Source organism: Melozone crissalis, unplaced genomic scaffold, assembly GCF_028551555.1.
Source record: "Melozone crissalis strain CALT ecotype California unplaced genomic scaffold, PUWL_Pcris_2 ptg000029l_1, whole genome shotgun sequence".
NCBI classification, from domain to species: domain Eukaryota; kingdom Metazoa; phylum Chordata; class Aves; order Passeriformes; family Passerellidae; genus Melozone; species Melozone crissalis.
In genome coordinates this window covers 4,756,620-4,773,227 of record NW_026535807.1, presented here as the reverse complement: position 1 = coordinate 4,773,227, position 16,608 = coordinate 4,756,620, and the positions used below count along the sequence as shown (strand labels likewise).

The window sequence follows — 16,608 nt, the reverse complement described above, 5'->3', positions numbered from 1 at the left end:
TGACCCACACAGGGCAGTCAGAGCCAGACCAATCTCTCCCTAGGCTGCTCCTGAGGCTCCTGACAAGCTCCTCAAGCTCCATCCCCTGAATTTTGACTGATGATCACCTTGGCATGGATGGTTTGTAAGACACTTGAACAAGCAGCACAGAGCACATGCTAGGCAGCAGCGAAGCTGGGACCTGCCACAGGTGTCAGGAATGCTTGCAGTGTTTATGCTGTGACCTCAGGAAAGTGATGCATTAAATAGTAATTGCTTTAATATTTCACATTCCTGCAGTGTGTCCCACTGAATTAATTTTAAAGCACTCTCCAGAACGCCTCTGCAGATGATTTACCCATCTCACAGGCACGCAGCCTGGCCAAGGGGCAGCCCCAGACATCTGAAAAGCTGTTCTACATTTCCATGACTCACCTTTCCCCATGAACTCTATGAACCGCAGGTATTTCCACCCTCTCTTGATCTCACCTGATATATTTTTTTCCCCAACAGCTTTGCTAAATTTTACTTTAAACACCCTTGAGTGCTTCTCTTCAGAAGTGCAGAGCAGAGGGCAGGACCCACACTCTTCATCCCTTCCCATCCTCCTGCCAGACCAGCCCAGCCCATCCCATCCCAGCGTGGACCTTCCTCAGCCTGCTGCAGCCTTCCCTGCACCCTGAAGTGATTTTCCTCAGCTGACGACCTCATTTGCACTTGCAGGTTCTTTCAGCCAGGCTCAGGTGTGGCTCAGGAGCAGGACAGCTCTGGCTCTGAAGAGAGGCAGCTCCCAGTCACTCCTGTACAAAGCAGGAAGCTGTGGGATCTGTGGATTTAGGGTGAGGGCACGGGGGGCACTGCCCCAATCCCAGCTCCATTTCCTCTGTGGTACAAGTTGCACCTTCTCATCACCCCAGGACAGATAAGGATGTTCAGGGCATGGCAGGCACATTTGGGAGCACCATAAAGTGCAAGTTCTGCTTCCACTTCCAGTGCTGTCAGCATCCTTGAAACTAAAATGACATTTCTGACAGTCCTCAATCTGCATCAGAGTCCTTCAGCTGAGTGTGCCATCCAAAAACCTCTGTGACTGGACTGAGTTTATGCCAGCTGGTAATAATTAAAATATCAAAGGATTATCACATGTTTCCTTATTGAACAGCAAAAGTTCAGGGATGAGAAGAGATGAAGAAAAACCAACAATCTGGAGATTCCTCCATTTCCAGTAATGCAACTGGAAACTGCAGGTTTTGAAGTGGCATTTCTGCTGGAATATCTATTTTCTATGGATCAGGTAGTTTCTGCAGTGCTAATTATTTCTGTATCTTCCTCCTCCTGGCTCTGCATCTCACTGCCCACCTCCTTGGGTACCTGCTTTGGATCTCATGACCCCAGAGTGGTCAGGCTTAAAACTCCCTTTTGAAATTTGATTTTTCCAAGCCCACTCTTGACACATTCACTCCTACCCAAGTCTCTGCACAGAGAGGGCCAAAATGAACACCATGAGCAAACAGAATCAATTCCAACCAAAAGAATGCTCAAGTTGTAATAGGATTGCCTTCACAGCTTTCTTGGGCAGCCACAGGTTTTGGCCTCCCAGATCCTGATCATTGCAAACACAGTGAAGAGCCCATCACCCCTTTATAAATGGAGCTTTTTCTTTCTGCTAAGTGTCGAAGAGGAGCTCTGGACACCATCACACCCCAGCACGTATTCAGGCAGAACAAAGTGCCACTTGTTTGTCCCATCCCCTGGTGACAGTGGGGGACACGGGGAAGCACCAGTGCCAACTGACCCAGCTACACAAGAGGCTCTGCTTTGGAAGTGCTTCAAATAATTAAGCACACCAGGCATAAATTTACCCAGATCTGAAAAGCAAATGAGGTCAGTCTGCTCTCACGTTCCCTCGCAGACTGCAAGGAAAACAAAGACTCCAACAATATTAAGAATATGATGCTTGAGCTCTTCTGCCAGCTCTGTTTCATGGGATGTGGGTTTTTTCAGGCCTTAACCAGCAGAGCTTTGCCAGCAACAGCCCTAAAGTAATGCAATTACATTGGCCAAAATCATCATTTTGCCAGGGATTTTATTCTTTCCTGGGGACTGGTTAAGCTGTGAGCAAAACAGCCATCAGCAATCCCTTTAAAGTACAGACAGGCCTTAAGTAAACTGAAGGAAAAAAAGTAAGTAAAATTGTTTGAATAAACTGTATTGAAATTTAGCACACTCAAAGATACGTCAGGCAAAGAAGATAGTTAAAAAATGACGTTTTAAATAAAAAACAAAACCCAAACCCACCCTAGGAATCATGTCCTAATACGAGTTTAAAAAGTAGCAGGTTCCAACCTACTTTATTTCACAGTTACATACAAAAGAGAGAAGCACTTAGCCAGGCCCTAATCTCTTCTAAAAATAACACATTGCTTTGACATTTATTTCCTTTATCAAACCTGTAATCAGCTCCTTTAAACAAAACCCCCTGGTGACAAATAAACCCAAGTGGTGATGTTTGCTTGGTGGAAACAATTACTCACCTAACGGCAAAGTACAAAGTAGCTGGGCCTGGTTTCTTGGGCAAGTCATGGTCCAGGACACGGTGATCCAGCTGCAGCCAGACACTCTGACCTCTGTGCAAACAGGTTGGGGAGAGGGTTAAAAACTGGGATGGAAAACACAGAGATTGGTTCTTTTCAGTGCTCCCAGTTAGTCCAAGTGTTACTTCAAAAAGTTCAAGCCTCAGCCCCAAGGCAGGCAAACATCTCAGGGAATAATTTCCTTTTTTTTTGTTTTACCTAACCCTTAACCCTGCAAGGCTGAGCCATGGGTGCCCTCCAGAGGCCAACACTCCCTCCAAGCACCCAGCCCTGTGCACACAGCGAGGCAGGCCCTGGAACCCCACTGCAGTTTCTGGGGAACCCAGCAGCTTTCAGATAATCCCCGGGCAGCACTTTAAACCTCACCGCGACTCGGTGCCAGCAGCCAAAAACATCCAGAAGGATTTCATGGCAGCTCTTCTGGGGGAAAAACAACAAGCCAAGTACAAACAGTGTGCTCAAGGGATTTAGAGAAAAGCTGGGGGAAATATTTTCCAGCAAGCGAAAGGACAAGGATGTGGCAAAAATATTCCAGGGATGGCCCCAGATGTGAGTGGCTGGTAAAAATAACAGAGGGCTGGGGTCAGGGCCCCAGAGGGAGCAGCTCCACGAGCTCCAGGGTGTCCCACATGGGATGTGCCTCAGCAGGGTGGCCCCAAACACCGCTCTGATGGGATCTGCAGGTGGAGGCTTCCATCCAGGGCTGCATAAAAAGTGGCGATGGAGAGCAGCAGGAAGCAATGCTATGCCACAGACATATTTTCATAAAAATCCTCCCTTTAGGATTTTTCTCTCTTCTGAGAAGCTGTGGCCTCAGCAACAAAGTGTAAACAGTGGTTATGTGCTGCTGTGGAATGCAACAGGTGGATCTGTGATTGGTCTCCTGTAGATGTTTGGATTTACTGACCACTCACAGCAAGGCTGAGTCTCACTCTCTGCTGGGACACAAACCTTTGTTATTCATTCTTTTCTATTCTATTCTTAGCTAGCCTTGTGAAAACTTTTTCCTTCTATTTCTTTTTAGTATAGTCATAATGTTATATATATATCATAAAATAATAAATCAAGCTTTCTGAACATCAAGTTAACATTCTTGTCTCTCTCTTCATCCTGCAAGCCTTGTGACCACTGTCACAACGTTATTCCCATTAGACAAGAGGTTTATTTAGGGGCTGTTGTAGTGCACAGCTCCACGTCCCCACTGCCCTGAGCACCTCTGCTCCAGCTTTTTGGGGGAGCTGAAGGTAACTCCACTGGAGACACTGCCAGCAGATGTGGGGAAGCATTCCAGTGCCCTGCTGAGAGATGAGCACCAGGTGAGACTGCAGGTAATGAACCCATCTGGCTCTGGGTTGATGCCATGGAACACATCTCCCACAGCATCACAGCCAGGCTCAGAGAGAGCAAAGTGGGTCCTGGGCAGGACTGACCTCACAGCTCACTCTGCTCGGGAAATTTGGAGTTAAAAGGCTCAATGATATATTTGAGATTCACATGTAAAGCAATTCATTTTGGAAATAAATGCAAAACCTTTTTGTTGCCACTAAAAGTGCAGAGGAGGAAAGCTGAGGGTGTTCACATGGGAAATTATCCCTGAATCAGTTTTTTCACTGTGTGAGACAAATATGAAATGTGAAATCATCAGGAAAATATTTTACAAGGATTCTCTGGTTTGGGCCCAGAAGATATTTTCCAAATATTTTCTATTTTGCGCCTTCCCCTCTCCCCAGCCAAGCAGCACAAGCACAAAGTAGGAAACTCTTTCTTCTTTGAAAGAAAAAGAAATTTTTCCATCATGCCAAGCTGCCACAGTATCAGAGGATTTACATTGCAATAATGACACAGCTGTTTAAATAAATAAACACACTCACGTGTCATCAATAAATGTTATCCCAAAATATTCCTTTTCTTTCAGGTTGAAGTGTGAGGCCACCAGATCCAACAACTCCCGAGACAAAAGTTTGGGCTGTTGAAAGAACAAAATTAATTTTATTCATTTCAGTCCAGGCTTTTAATAAAAAAAAATATTTTTTCTGTGCAAATACTGACATTTGAGTGCACATGGCCATGCTAAAACCCTGTTGTACAAGAGAATACAGAAGTGATGTATCAGACTCAGGGTGTCTCAGTGGAGCATGGAGAAGCAATTCTGTGCTTAATCCATGACATTAAGCTGAAGGGCACAGACTGAGTGCTGCTTTCCTCTTGCTGGGGAAGAATTGAGCATCCAGGCTTTCCTGCACTTAGGGCAGGAAGGATTTTGCAATTAAGAAAACATTGTGCAGCGGAGGATCTCGTGCTTTGAGTTCTGTTATGGGGGAAAAAAACATCCTCAAAAGAGTTTTCTTCCCATCTAAATGACAAACATCACCACAAGGGGTATGTTTAATGTCCTGTGAGAATTTTGGTGAAAGCAAAAAGTGAATGCAGAACTGATGATGGGGAAATCCTTCAGCTAATCCAGGTGTCAGGAGAAGCACACATTGCCTCAGCACACCTATTCCACTCTCTGAGTTTTTCTAGAATAACCTTTATCCAACCCTCACTTCAGCCCCCAAAAGAAGACAAGCAGAGAAGCCTGGCCCTGCCTGCCAGTGCCCAAAAGAGCGAGGTCAGTACCTGAACCAGCAGCTCCAAGTTCCTGTCATCGAGGAGATGCACCTGGCAGTGCCGGCCCTCGGTCATCTGCAACGACAGCAGCACAGCCTGTCAGCAAGGACAGCATTCCTGCTTGCACCAGAGCATGGGAGCCTTGGGGACAAGGGCAGGGTGAAGCCAGTGTCTGATTTTGATGGATAAGGGAATTGACTGTGTACCCGAGCCGAGTCCTTCTCCAAGGACTCCATCTGGGAGCTGCCTCAGCACTGGCAGTTCCTGTCAACCCCACGCTGGAATTAAGGGTGCTTAGCAGCACCCAGGATCAGATTAAAAAACCCATAAATGCTGTGAGAATTAAATGTGAGGATGAACCAGCCTGGCCAGTGCCACAGCCTTGGGCTTTTGCTCTGGTGAGGAGGAGATAACCAGGGACTCAGGAAACCCAGATCCATCCAAACCTCCCAGCCCAAATCTGGTCCATTGACCTGTCACTAGAACAGATGGAATAACATTTTCACTTGAGCAGCTACTGAAAGTCATCACCTCCATGGATTCTTGCAGAGGAACTGCACATATCAAGAAGGTGTTTGAACTGCATCACTAAGAATGGGGTGATGCTATATCTGAGCCACCTCTTTCATGTCACATTTATCTCCTGCAAACAAAGTCTCTTCCTCTCTTTAGCAGACAAGCAATTCAGAAATAGCTGCCCATTATGCCCTTTTATATATCCGCCCTTTGAAATCTAATACATTTCAATGAAAGCTTTTACATTATTTAATATCTGTTCTAATTCTGGGCCTTTCAGCAGCTCCAGTGAGGACCGGCTTTGCAACACTCTCCGGGTGAGAGCTGGTGAAGGAAACCTGGCTTTCATATTTGTTCTCCCAGCCTCAAAGTAGCTCATTTTCCTGACAGCACACCATAAATTGTGAGCTGTGAGCAGAGGCCGGGGGGTGTTTGCTTAGACAGCGGCTCCCGGAGGGATTAAACAGCAACACGCAATGGCTTCCCCTTTCACATCCCTCTGGCTCTGCAGGGACAGGGACAAGGACAGGGCTGAGCTGTAGTGCCATCAGCCCCTCTCATCACCTCCTGCCCCTGTGCACGCTGCAGAGACTTAAAAATAAACAGAATTTCTGTGTGATCACAGTGGGGCTGCAGAGAGCTCGCAGCTCTGCCCCCGTTTGCACAGCCAGGGCTGCCCGGACACAGCAGCCCCTGTCACCAGCCAGCCTCTGCCCCCAGCTCCCACAGCAACAAAGCTCCATTGTCCCACTCACTGAGCTCGTTGGGACCAGAAGGCGAGAGGGAGTGCCCTCCTGAGGAGCTCTGCAGGCAGGTCAGAGAGGAGCATCCGCAGGCACAGCTCCCCAAGTGTCCTGGAAAACTGGGCAGCAGCAACTTTGGGCACTGCTGAGCATCACACCGCCCACCAAAACAGCAACACTGGTACAAGGACAGCTTGCAGAGTGAGTCTAGAGGGCAGAAATCCCTTCTTTTCTCTGTATTGCTGCTGCAATCATGAACTTGTGCAGAAGTGCCAAATGGGCAGTGACACACGGTGAGCAGCAGCTCAGAGCACAAGGCTGCTCCAGCCCAGAGCCAGCAGTGATCCCACAGCTGCATCCCCTGGTGCTGCTGCCTGCAGAGCATCATCTCCCAGGCCCAAGGCACCACCTCCAGCAATCCATCCCTTGGGTCTGGAAGCAGAGCTGCAGCACCCCAATTCCAGCTTGCAGCACGCTCCCTTGAGATTTCCCTGCTGCCCAAACACAGCACCCTTAAACCCATCATGATCCACTCCCAGCTCCATTTGTTCCCCAGAGCTGAAGGGCTGCCAGGGCAGGCTCATAACTACGTTGCCCATTACCATCAATTAATCATTTCATCAGCACACCCTTCAAGGTGCAGCAGATTTCTGGCTCTGACACACTGTTACCAATCTGCCCCTGTTGGGAAGTGTCGGATCCAATGCTGTTTTTAAATCATTCCCCATCTGCTGCTCTGAGATAGCACGAGGGTTGCCATTATTTAATTGTGAGCCGCTTCAGTTTTCACCCAGTGAAATCACATCAATCACTTCTGACTGTTTTAATTGCCTCAGTTGTCTGTTGTTAAGTAAAAAAGGTTTCTGTTAGAGCAAACACGTCCACAAAGCCTCATGCTGAGGAGAAAGAAAAGTATCTGGAAGGATTAAAATATAAAATAAATACCAAGCATCATCTGTGCTTCAATTCAGCTATCCAAGGTGACTGCAAAGCACCTTAAAAGTAAATAAAACTCGTAACAGCCCTGAAGATAGGCAACATGTAATTATTCCTGATTTTATTGATGAGACAACATAAGGAAACAGTTTAGAAGTCTCATTTACAAATATACACACAGACAACATTTAAAACCTGAGGCACCAGCAATCTTTGCTCAGAAATCACACATCCACTTCCCAGAGTGGTGGGAAGCTCAGTGAAGAGGCTGCAGAAGATGCCAAGGTGCCCATGACAAAGCAGTGTGAAATGCCTTTGCTGCGACAAACCTGGATCCACAGAGCTCTGTGGCCACAGGCTCGTGTCACCCCAGGAACAACTGGGGACATACTCACAAAGCCACAGGACAGTGATGTCCAGAGCCATGAAATACCTGTGGCTGTAGCTGCGAGAAGCGCTGCTTGCACCCCTCTGCCCCCTCAGCCCATTCCTGAACACCTGAGAGCCACATTCCTGCTAAGACACCTCCTCCAGCCAGGATGAGACACAGGGATACTCACTGTGTGCCACCACAGCCTGCTCCAGGAGCACAGATCTGCTGCTGTGACCATCAGCTCTGCATCTGCAATCCCCAACCAAAGCCTGGACTGAGCCCTTCTCCTCCTGCACCCTGGCTCCTGCAGCTGTGCAGGAGCTCACTCCAATATCCCCACCCCGTTCCTGGTGGGGCAGAGAGCACAGCCCTTGGCTCACCCTGTCCTGGCAATCAGAGGGAAATCACTCCAAATTACCACCACAGGGAAGCACAAGCCCATCCCACAGCAGGAATGTCGCCCACCAGCGCTCATCTCCAGGAGACAGCTCTCCCCTCGCATCCAGCTGTGTGCACACAGGGCTCTGAGCTACCGGGCAGCACCCACATTCCACAACCCTTTTCGGTACAGGGGGTAGAACCAGCAGCTTTGGAAGCTGTGGCAGCTGCATGCTCACCTCAAAGGCTGTGACATGACGGTGGCACAGCAATGCCACAGCACAGTCACAGGCAACAATAACCTAGTCCCATCCTCCTGCATGGAGAAAAGCTGGAGAGCTTCTTGAAGAGGCTTCCATCACTTTCATCCATGGATTTTGGCCAGGGAAAGGTGCCACCAGCTCAGCAGCTGGAGACACTGAGCTCCTGGAGCCAAAGGACTCCTTTTTAATTCCCCCAATGACACTGGTGTGATTTATTGGATTTATTCCCCACAGCACATGCACTTGCAGGTCTGTTTCCTCAGGCTGTGGGAAGGGACTTGTGCTGTGTCCCAACCCCGGGGGACCAGGCTCCTCAAAAACTCAAAGCCCTGGACCCCTTACTAATACATTTTCTTTCATCTTTAATTCAGGACACCCAGCTAATCTGAACAATATAATTGATTTTCTATGTCTTGGACCAATCCATCAGGAGATGAGCACAGCTGTCTGCCTCAGTCAAGAGCTGCTGTGAACAGTCTTGAGATATTTATACACACACACGTGTTTTCAGCTTATTCTCATTGATTTGGCATTGTCTGTACAAACGAACAATTTTTGCAACGTGTCCCCAAATTGGTCATCTTAGCAGTTATTTTTAAAAGCCTGCTAATATTTGAGCTATTATCCAGTAAAAGAAGTAGCAACATAAAATTCATGAAGCATCTCTGTGTCTCATCTCATTCCCAACAGGAAATTAGGGGAGAGACATTACACAGCCCTATTTTTGGCAAAACCATACTGAGAGACTGGGAAACAACAAAAATCCAGCATTCCAAATTCACTTATATTCTCTGTACACAAGTAAGCAGCAAAACCTCAAAAACTGAGAGGATTGAAAGGAGACAAACGCTTTCCACTGTAGAAATACAGTTACATCAAAAAACTGCAGCTCTCCTAATTTACAGGCTGTCAGCAAGAATCTGATTCACCCAAATCTTCAGTAAAAAAGGCAGATAATGAAGGGAAACAAACAATTCTCAGAATACTCATGTGTGAAAATTAAAGCATATGGTGAGATTGTAGCTCTACATAGAAAATTAGCATTATCATAAAGGTTTCATTAGCTGGGAGGAAACAACATGTTGTCCTCCCTTTTTGTCACAAAAAAAAAGACAAATTCTCCACCTAAAATCATCAAAGCAGATTTTCCAGAACATCCATACTTTAAAAAGAAAATCAGCAGAGAAGGCAGAGAAAAAAACCCATACTTCTTGGCTACTTAGACCAATTCCCTACAATATCCTAAGCCTGAATGTTTATTTGGGAAAAAAAGCACATGCAGGATATTTATGCTGTTTCTCTTGGACAGAAACATCCTCCTTATGCAAAGCTGGTTGTTACATGCAATATTTTTAGACATCCATGTGTGTCATCCCGTTAGGGAAAAAATAAGAAAAAGAGTAATTAGACAGGGTGTAAACAGGAAATCTCAAAAAAACACCCTTAAGCCAAAAAAAAAAAAAAGCTGTCAGAATAACACATCTCCTGAAGGGAAGCTCAGGAATGGAGAATCATGGAGGGTCTGGGTCAGGAGCAAACCCCAATGTGCTGTATTCCCTCCAGGTCAGATTTCTCCCTCCCAGAACTGGGCAAGTTACAAAGAAGCCACTTGGCCTATTGACACTGACTTCTATTTTTAAGCCTTTTTTGTTTTAAGGTCTAGAGAAAGAAAATAAAGGAAAAAAAAAAAAAAGAAAAAGATCCAACAAAACCCAAACCCTACAAACTCTGGCCAAAGAAGAGAGGATTACACGTAAGCTGCACATAATTAAGACAAAACTGGGAGCTGTGTGTGCCAGTGACAGGCTCAGAGCCCTGTCCTGCAGCCACCTAAATACTCATCAGCAGAGCTTTAAAACCACCCACATCCAGCAAGGCTTCACAATCTAATGCTCTGAATTCCATGAGAAGTCTTTTGGACTCTCCCCCCAGTTCTCCTCTTTCCTTTCTCCCAGATAAACCCCTTTGTCCAGGCCTGGGTGCTCCTGGAAACATCCCAGGTGACACCAGGGATTTGGCCCCAGGTGCACTGAACTGTCCATGTTATTTCCATGAGCTCCTGGCAGGGTAACTGTGTGAAATTCAACTTCACTGGCAGATGGATAGCCCCAAAAGAAGGAAAAAAATCACCTGTGCTGATGCATCCAGTGATGAGAGAGAAAGGGGAACCATTATCACTACATAAATGGCCAGCACACAGCCTTAAACCTGCAGTTGGAAAAGTGAGGAATTGGACTGTGGCACATCATTAGTACATAGATTATAAAAACTGGCTCATTTATTCCTGAAACAGGCACAGCACAGCGTCTCAGGCAGTCAGAGCACTGGAGAAAATAATACAGATAACAAAAAGCAGAATTCCCTCTCTCAGAAGGTGATGCTGTCCCTTTGCACAGTGACTTCACAAAGGGCATCCCAAAATGCTTCCATCCTGCTTTTGAGAGCGGCAGAGAGGCAGCACCTCTGCTTTCCAGGTGCACAAGCCTACAGCACCAGCTGGATCTTTAAAGGATTCCATGTCCAAATCCCTGCCTGAGCTGCACTTTACCACCCATTAAAGCATCACCAGTAATTTCTTGTAAAGGTTCTTGGTTTTTAATCCAAACTTCTCTTCTGTAATTCATAAACCTGTAAGAGATATCAAAGCTTAATGCTGAAGCCCCCACACTCCAGGTTTTCATTGGCATTGAGGTGGGTTTTTCCTTTGGTTCTGAAGGCATTTAGGATCAACTCCTCAGATCAGCACTGTTTCATTGACTTTGGTACAACCGGCCAGCTGATGTCTGGCCCTGAATGTGCACAGCCTGATCAAAATGAAATCTTTCGTGAAATCACACGAAAGAATATCTTGCCATAAGGAGCTGCCCCAGCCAGGCACATCTGAGGAAAATAAAAAGCCTTTGCCTGTCCTTCTGGAAGGAAGGGGCCTGCCTGCAGCTGGGGGGAAGAGGGAAAAAGTTATAATGGCTGGAATGACCTCAGAGTTTCCTGGTGTGTCTGCGGGGAGAGCAGAGCTTCATCGTGTTCCAGCACTCGGAGTCACTCAGAGCTGGAAGGAACAAGCAGGAAAATAACAGACAGAACTTTGGGGCCATACCAGCATTGCGGTGGAAGCTTTTTAATCAATCTGCACAGATCTCCAAAACACCCTGATGCACATTCTGGGGAGCCTGTCTGCCCTGACCAGTGTGGGTGCCACCACTCAGTGTCCCATGGTGGGAGGTGGAACTGATGGATGAGGATTGGAAATGCTCCACTCTGCCACGAGTGAAGATGTGAGGGAGGGAAGCACTGCCCCAAGCCACTGGCACATCAGACCCTACTGTGCCTCTCCAGCAGCCTCAGATCAGAGCAGAGCCCCTCTGGACTCACTGACAGCTCCTGCAGAGCCCAGTGGGGCAGCTCTGGTTCCCCAACTCCAGTTTCCCCAGTCTCTGCTCCCACCAGTCAGTGTGGCAGCCACAACACCACAGTCTGGCTCACACAGACACAACAAACCTGCAGTGATCCCTTCCAGGGCAGGGGCAGAGCTCCCACCGGCTTTATGGGGGCAGACCATGTCTCCAGACATACTGCCTCTCCTTCCTAATCTCCAAGTCATAAAGAAGCCTTTGGCTCAAGTCCTGTCTCCAGTGTAGTCAATTAATCTTGCCATTAATTTTAGTAGGGTCAGGGTTTTGCCTTAAATCATTTGTTATCTCACCATTAACCTTTAACAGAAGCCACTATCTGCCTAATGCTCAATAGCCAGTGATGCTGCACAGTGGCTGGCTGCATCTTTCATCCTCTGTGCTCTGGCAAACGCTCCTGTGGGACCAACCAGGTGACTCCAGGTGCCACCTCCATCCCTCCCAAGGGCCCCAGAGGCCACCTGGGCTCTGCACACCCATCAGATGTTTACCCACAGCACTCAGGGACTGTGCAGAGCCATTCCCAGGCCTCAGGACATTCTCTTTCCCAGCACCAGCCAGGCAGGGACAGACACTTATAACTGAATGACAGGCACAGAAATGTTTTAAGATGAGACAGGCTGGAGAAAAGTGCAAGCTTTGCACTTTGGAGCCCCTTTGATGATGCTGTACATGGAAATGTTGGCTGTGCTGCAGTTTGGCAATGAGCTGGAGATAAAGCAGTGCCTGGAACAGAGAGGCTGCCTGGGTTGCATGGCACCTTCCTAAAATAGCCATGAGAGCTGGAGATAGGATGAAAAAACTGGCTCCTGCAGAGCATCAAGTGACTTTCATGTAAGCCCCACCAGCTGAGCCAGTGAAAAGTCTGGCACAGGAACAGCCCGAGTGCTCTCCCTCACTGCAGGACTGGGGCTCTGCAGGGCCACGAGCCAACAGACTTTCCATGCAACCCTCCTTTCCCCGTTTATTCTATTATTCCTCATTGCAGGGGATGGCAGATCTAAGGGACTCTGATTCACTGCATTGATGGCTTGCACAAGATGACAGGCACGGCCTCTTGGGGTTATCAGAAAGATCCCACTCACCAGAGCAGGTCATGGGGCTCTAAATCTCATGAGTATGCTGTAATAAGACCCCCAAAAACTGAACAAAACCAAAGAACAGCAATAAATTAAAATCCAGGAAACCAACTAATTCAATCTTACTCAAAATAATAAATCGAGCAACCCAGCCAGGAGTTGAAGCCCTTTGCCAAGAGCAAAACATAAACAGCAGAATTGCAGCTTTTGCTCCCAACCAGGAGTGTGCAGTGTAAAAAACTCACTCCTCTCCTCCCCATGAGGAAACCCTGCAGTGTGGCTGCCTTTCCTGATGGCTTTTTCCTGTTCTTGCTTTTGCTCCATCCCATGGGGGTGCAGGGGCTGCTCACTGTGCACCAGCACAGGATGAAAGCACTCAAGTGCAGGAGGCAGAGGGAAGAACTGCTGCTAAAGTCTGGCTCTGCAGCACCCAGGCAGCATTTCACCTCTCCTGGCACTGCCCAAGGCCACAGGATCTCCCTGGCAGTGTTATCACAGATGCTGAGTCCCTCTGACAGAGGGGAGAGGTTTGCTATCCTCTGAAGGATCAGCACCTTTACTGCAGGAGCATTCTCTTTAAAGGTGTCTCAAGCTGAAAACTGAACAGGTCGTGTCATTCCAGAGGTGCTGATGGACCATTCCTGCCACTCTGCAGTGTATTTAAAACAACAGCGAGAAAAGAATAGGCAGCTGTTCTTGTATTAGTTGTAACAGTAATGCTATTAAAAAACTATCTGGAAAATTAATAGGGAACAATCAGTAGAAATCTCAAGTCAATGAAATCCAACATCTGCTTTCCTTGGCAGCACACAGGCAGTAAATTGGTGTCTGCTGGAGACAAACTTATCACCAGCAGTGCTGGGACACTGCAGGCAGCTCATTACTGCACACAGCCCTCTGGGGTGCTTTGTTCCAGTGCAATCTCCTGGGAATTCAGGGGAAAAAGGTCTCCTGTGGGATCAGAGTGCTTTCCTGCTGCTACCTGACACAACAAAGGCAGGGGCTGCCCATGAGTGAGCAGCATCCTCCATCCCTGAATGAGCAGCGCCCACAGAGGGCAGGAGGGGCCACCTGCCCTCCTGTGCCCTGTCCTGACCTCTGCTCCTCAGCCAGGACACAAGGCAGTTAAGCTCCAGCTTCTTTGCTTAAGTCTCCACAACAGGAATCTCAGGGTTTATTCTGTGCAGAGCTTCTGGTAACTCCTGAGTTTTACCTCACCCCAGAAGCCATCCCTGACCCACTGGAACAAACTCGGCTTTGCCTGTTACAGGAATAGTTACAGAACATGAAAAAATACCCTTAGAGAAGAGTAGCTTCACATCCCTGGAGACTCACACCCTGCCCTTGATGCCTTTTTGCCTCTCCCCAGCCCTGAAGCTGTCCCCATTTCTGATGGCTTTTCACAGGATGCTCCCTGGCTCACCCCTGAGTTGGGTTTTTGAGGGAAGGCTCCCAAAGCAGGAGACACATGCAGAGCAAGCCCTAACCAAATATCTACCATCCCCTCCAGGCAGCATCTCATCCTCCAAAGTCATCTGGAATCTCCTCTTCTCCTGTCCCATCCAGGTCCCTGCATCCAGCATTTTCCCCTTGGACTTTTCCAGCCACTCATGCTTGGCAACAGCCCCTCAGGAACCCAGATGCCAGCCTTGGACTGACGTCAGGTAAGGAGGAGATGAAAAACAATTTAAAAAGAAGGCTAAAGCACAAGTCCTTTAAATCTGCAAATCTTTAAAAAAATTGCAGAGAGCAAATAATTAAAGCAAGAGAGGCCACAGTAGCGGGTAAGGGCTGGAGCAGGCAGCGAGCAGCGTTTCTGTGGAGGCAAGGAGCCAACACTGCCAGTGCCAGCAGCTTGCCAGGCGCTCAGGGGGCTGATCCAGATGGTTCCACGTTTCACTTTTAAAGCAAAACAAGTGCCTTGGATCAAAGGCTCCTTCTCAGCAGCCGTTATCCCAGCTCTGTGTGCACTGCTGCATCTCCAGGCCGCTCTTCCCAGGGGTTTTTCAGGGGGTGAGAGAGGAGGGGACCTCATGAGGAGATATTTAACAGTTGAATGCTGAAAGGAGTTACTGTACCAGGCACCGACCGCCTTTTCTCATGAATCTGTGCTTTGTTCGGGTTAAATCATATCTCAGGGCAGCCCATAAGGGTAATCTCTGCAAAGAGGTTTCTCTCTAACCAGAAGTTAGAGATCTTTGCTCTAGCTGCAGCAAAGTTAGCAGAAACCAGCTTGGATTTAGCTGAAGGAGCCAAGGCAGCATTTCCAACAAAGGCAGGAAAAAGCAGCTGTAAATGCTGGGATAAACAAACAGCCCCTTATCTCCTCAAAGGAGTGCAAAAGACGTAAAGAAAATTTTATGGACTGATCCTCCAAGGCAAAGAGAAGAGCAAGCAGAAAGGTTTCAACCCACCCCACCCCGAACTTTCTCTGCTCTGTGCTGCTTCCTGGCTCTCTGGGGCTCCCAGCTCCGAGCTCTGCACGATGTTTAACTCGGGACACACTGCAGGAGCACTAAATAACGTTATCTGTCACTGCTAAGCATCACAAATTAAAATACAGCCTCTTACCTCCACATTGCACAGCCTGCTGGTTTAAATGGGCTGGAGAAACCCAAGGAGTATCCACAGCATGCATGCATGCACTAAGCCTTCATGTTTTCTGTGCATGTGAGCTGGGGCAGAAGGGAGACACGATCCCGACTCCTTCCGTTGCCATACAGTCTGAAGGAAGTGACCTTAGTGTTTGTGCTTTGATTATACTCAGAAACAAAAGCCCTTCCAGAGTGAGTCAGGGGAGACACAAGGGGTTGAAATGGGATTGTTAAAAATGGGAAAGCATTACAATTGTGGGCTGGCTGTTTTTGGTGTTTTTTTTTTTTTTTTTTTTCCTGTCTGTGATATTAACCCCTTTCTTATAAAACAAAACTGCATGAACAAGCATTACTGACCAAAGGCACAGCACAGGTGCCAGTCCTGGGGCAGGGAGACACCTCGGTGTGGGATCATGGTCCCTGTGTCACAGAGTGCCCCATGCTGGCAGCTCTGTGCTTGTTGGGAATTGTCATCACCCCTCCAGCTCCTCCACCCCACACACTCCTATCCGGGGTCAGGAGGGACCTTCGTGTAAAAACTTGGCACTAAAACTTCAAGCCAGCCCCAGTCTGAACCCCTTGGAGCAAGGCTGAGCCCTGTGGCAGCATCTGAAGGGATACAGAGACAACCAGAGCTTTCTGCTCAGCACAGGCACCCTCACCCCATACATCAATGCATACCTGCACTGTCCCTGCCTGCATCAGACACCCCCAGGCACAGCATTGCACTGGGCTGCCCAAACTGCCCCCCAAAGCACAGCTCTGCTGCTCTGACCTGGGGGCTGCACTCTGGGGAGGGAACTGAGAGCAACATGCTCTCATGTCCAACCGAGAGCACGGACATCATGGCTGTGATGGCCTTGTCACAACCTTGGCCATCACTGTGAACCTGCTCCTGCTCCCCAGGAGTGCACTTGGCTGCTGGCAGAGGAATAAATCACCTGCCTGCTGTTCTCTGTGTGCCAAACACTGAGCTCTGCTTTGATCCCCTGACTCCTTCCCCACTGGCACATCAACCCACCAAGCTGCACAAACTGTGCAACTGTGTCAGGCACAGCACAGGTGTCACACAGGCACTAAAACAGCTCTCCTCAAAGGAAACTCAAATAGCTGACACTGCTTTCACTGAAAAT

General features: G+C 48.0%; 1 protein-coding gene across 1 annotated transcript in view; it reads right to left on the bottom strand.

Annotated features, from left to right (window-relative positions):
* FRMD4B (FERM domain containing 4B) overlaps nt 1-16,608 on the bottom strand; it is a 77,297-nt gene that overhangs the window by 52,846 nt on the left and 7,843 nt on the right. Inside the window, exons 2-4 of the mRNA XM_054280880.1 lie at nt 5,193-5,258; nt 4,445-4,539; nt 2,514-2,606 (exon numbers count right to left, since the gene is read on the bottom strand). Coding sequence (XP_054136855.1) covers nt 2,514-2,606; nt 4,445-4,539; nt 5,193-5,258 — 254 coding nt within the window. The remainder of the gene's footprint in view (nt 1-2,513; nt 2,607-4,444; nt 4,540-5,192; nt 5,259-16,608) is intronic.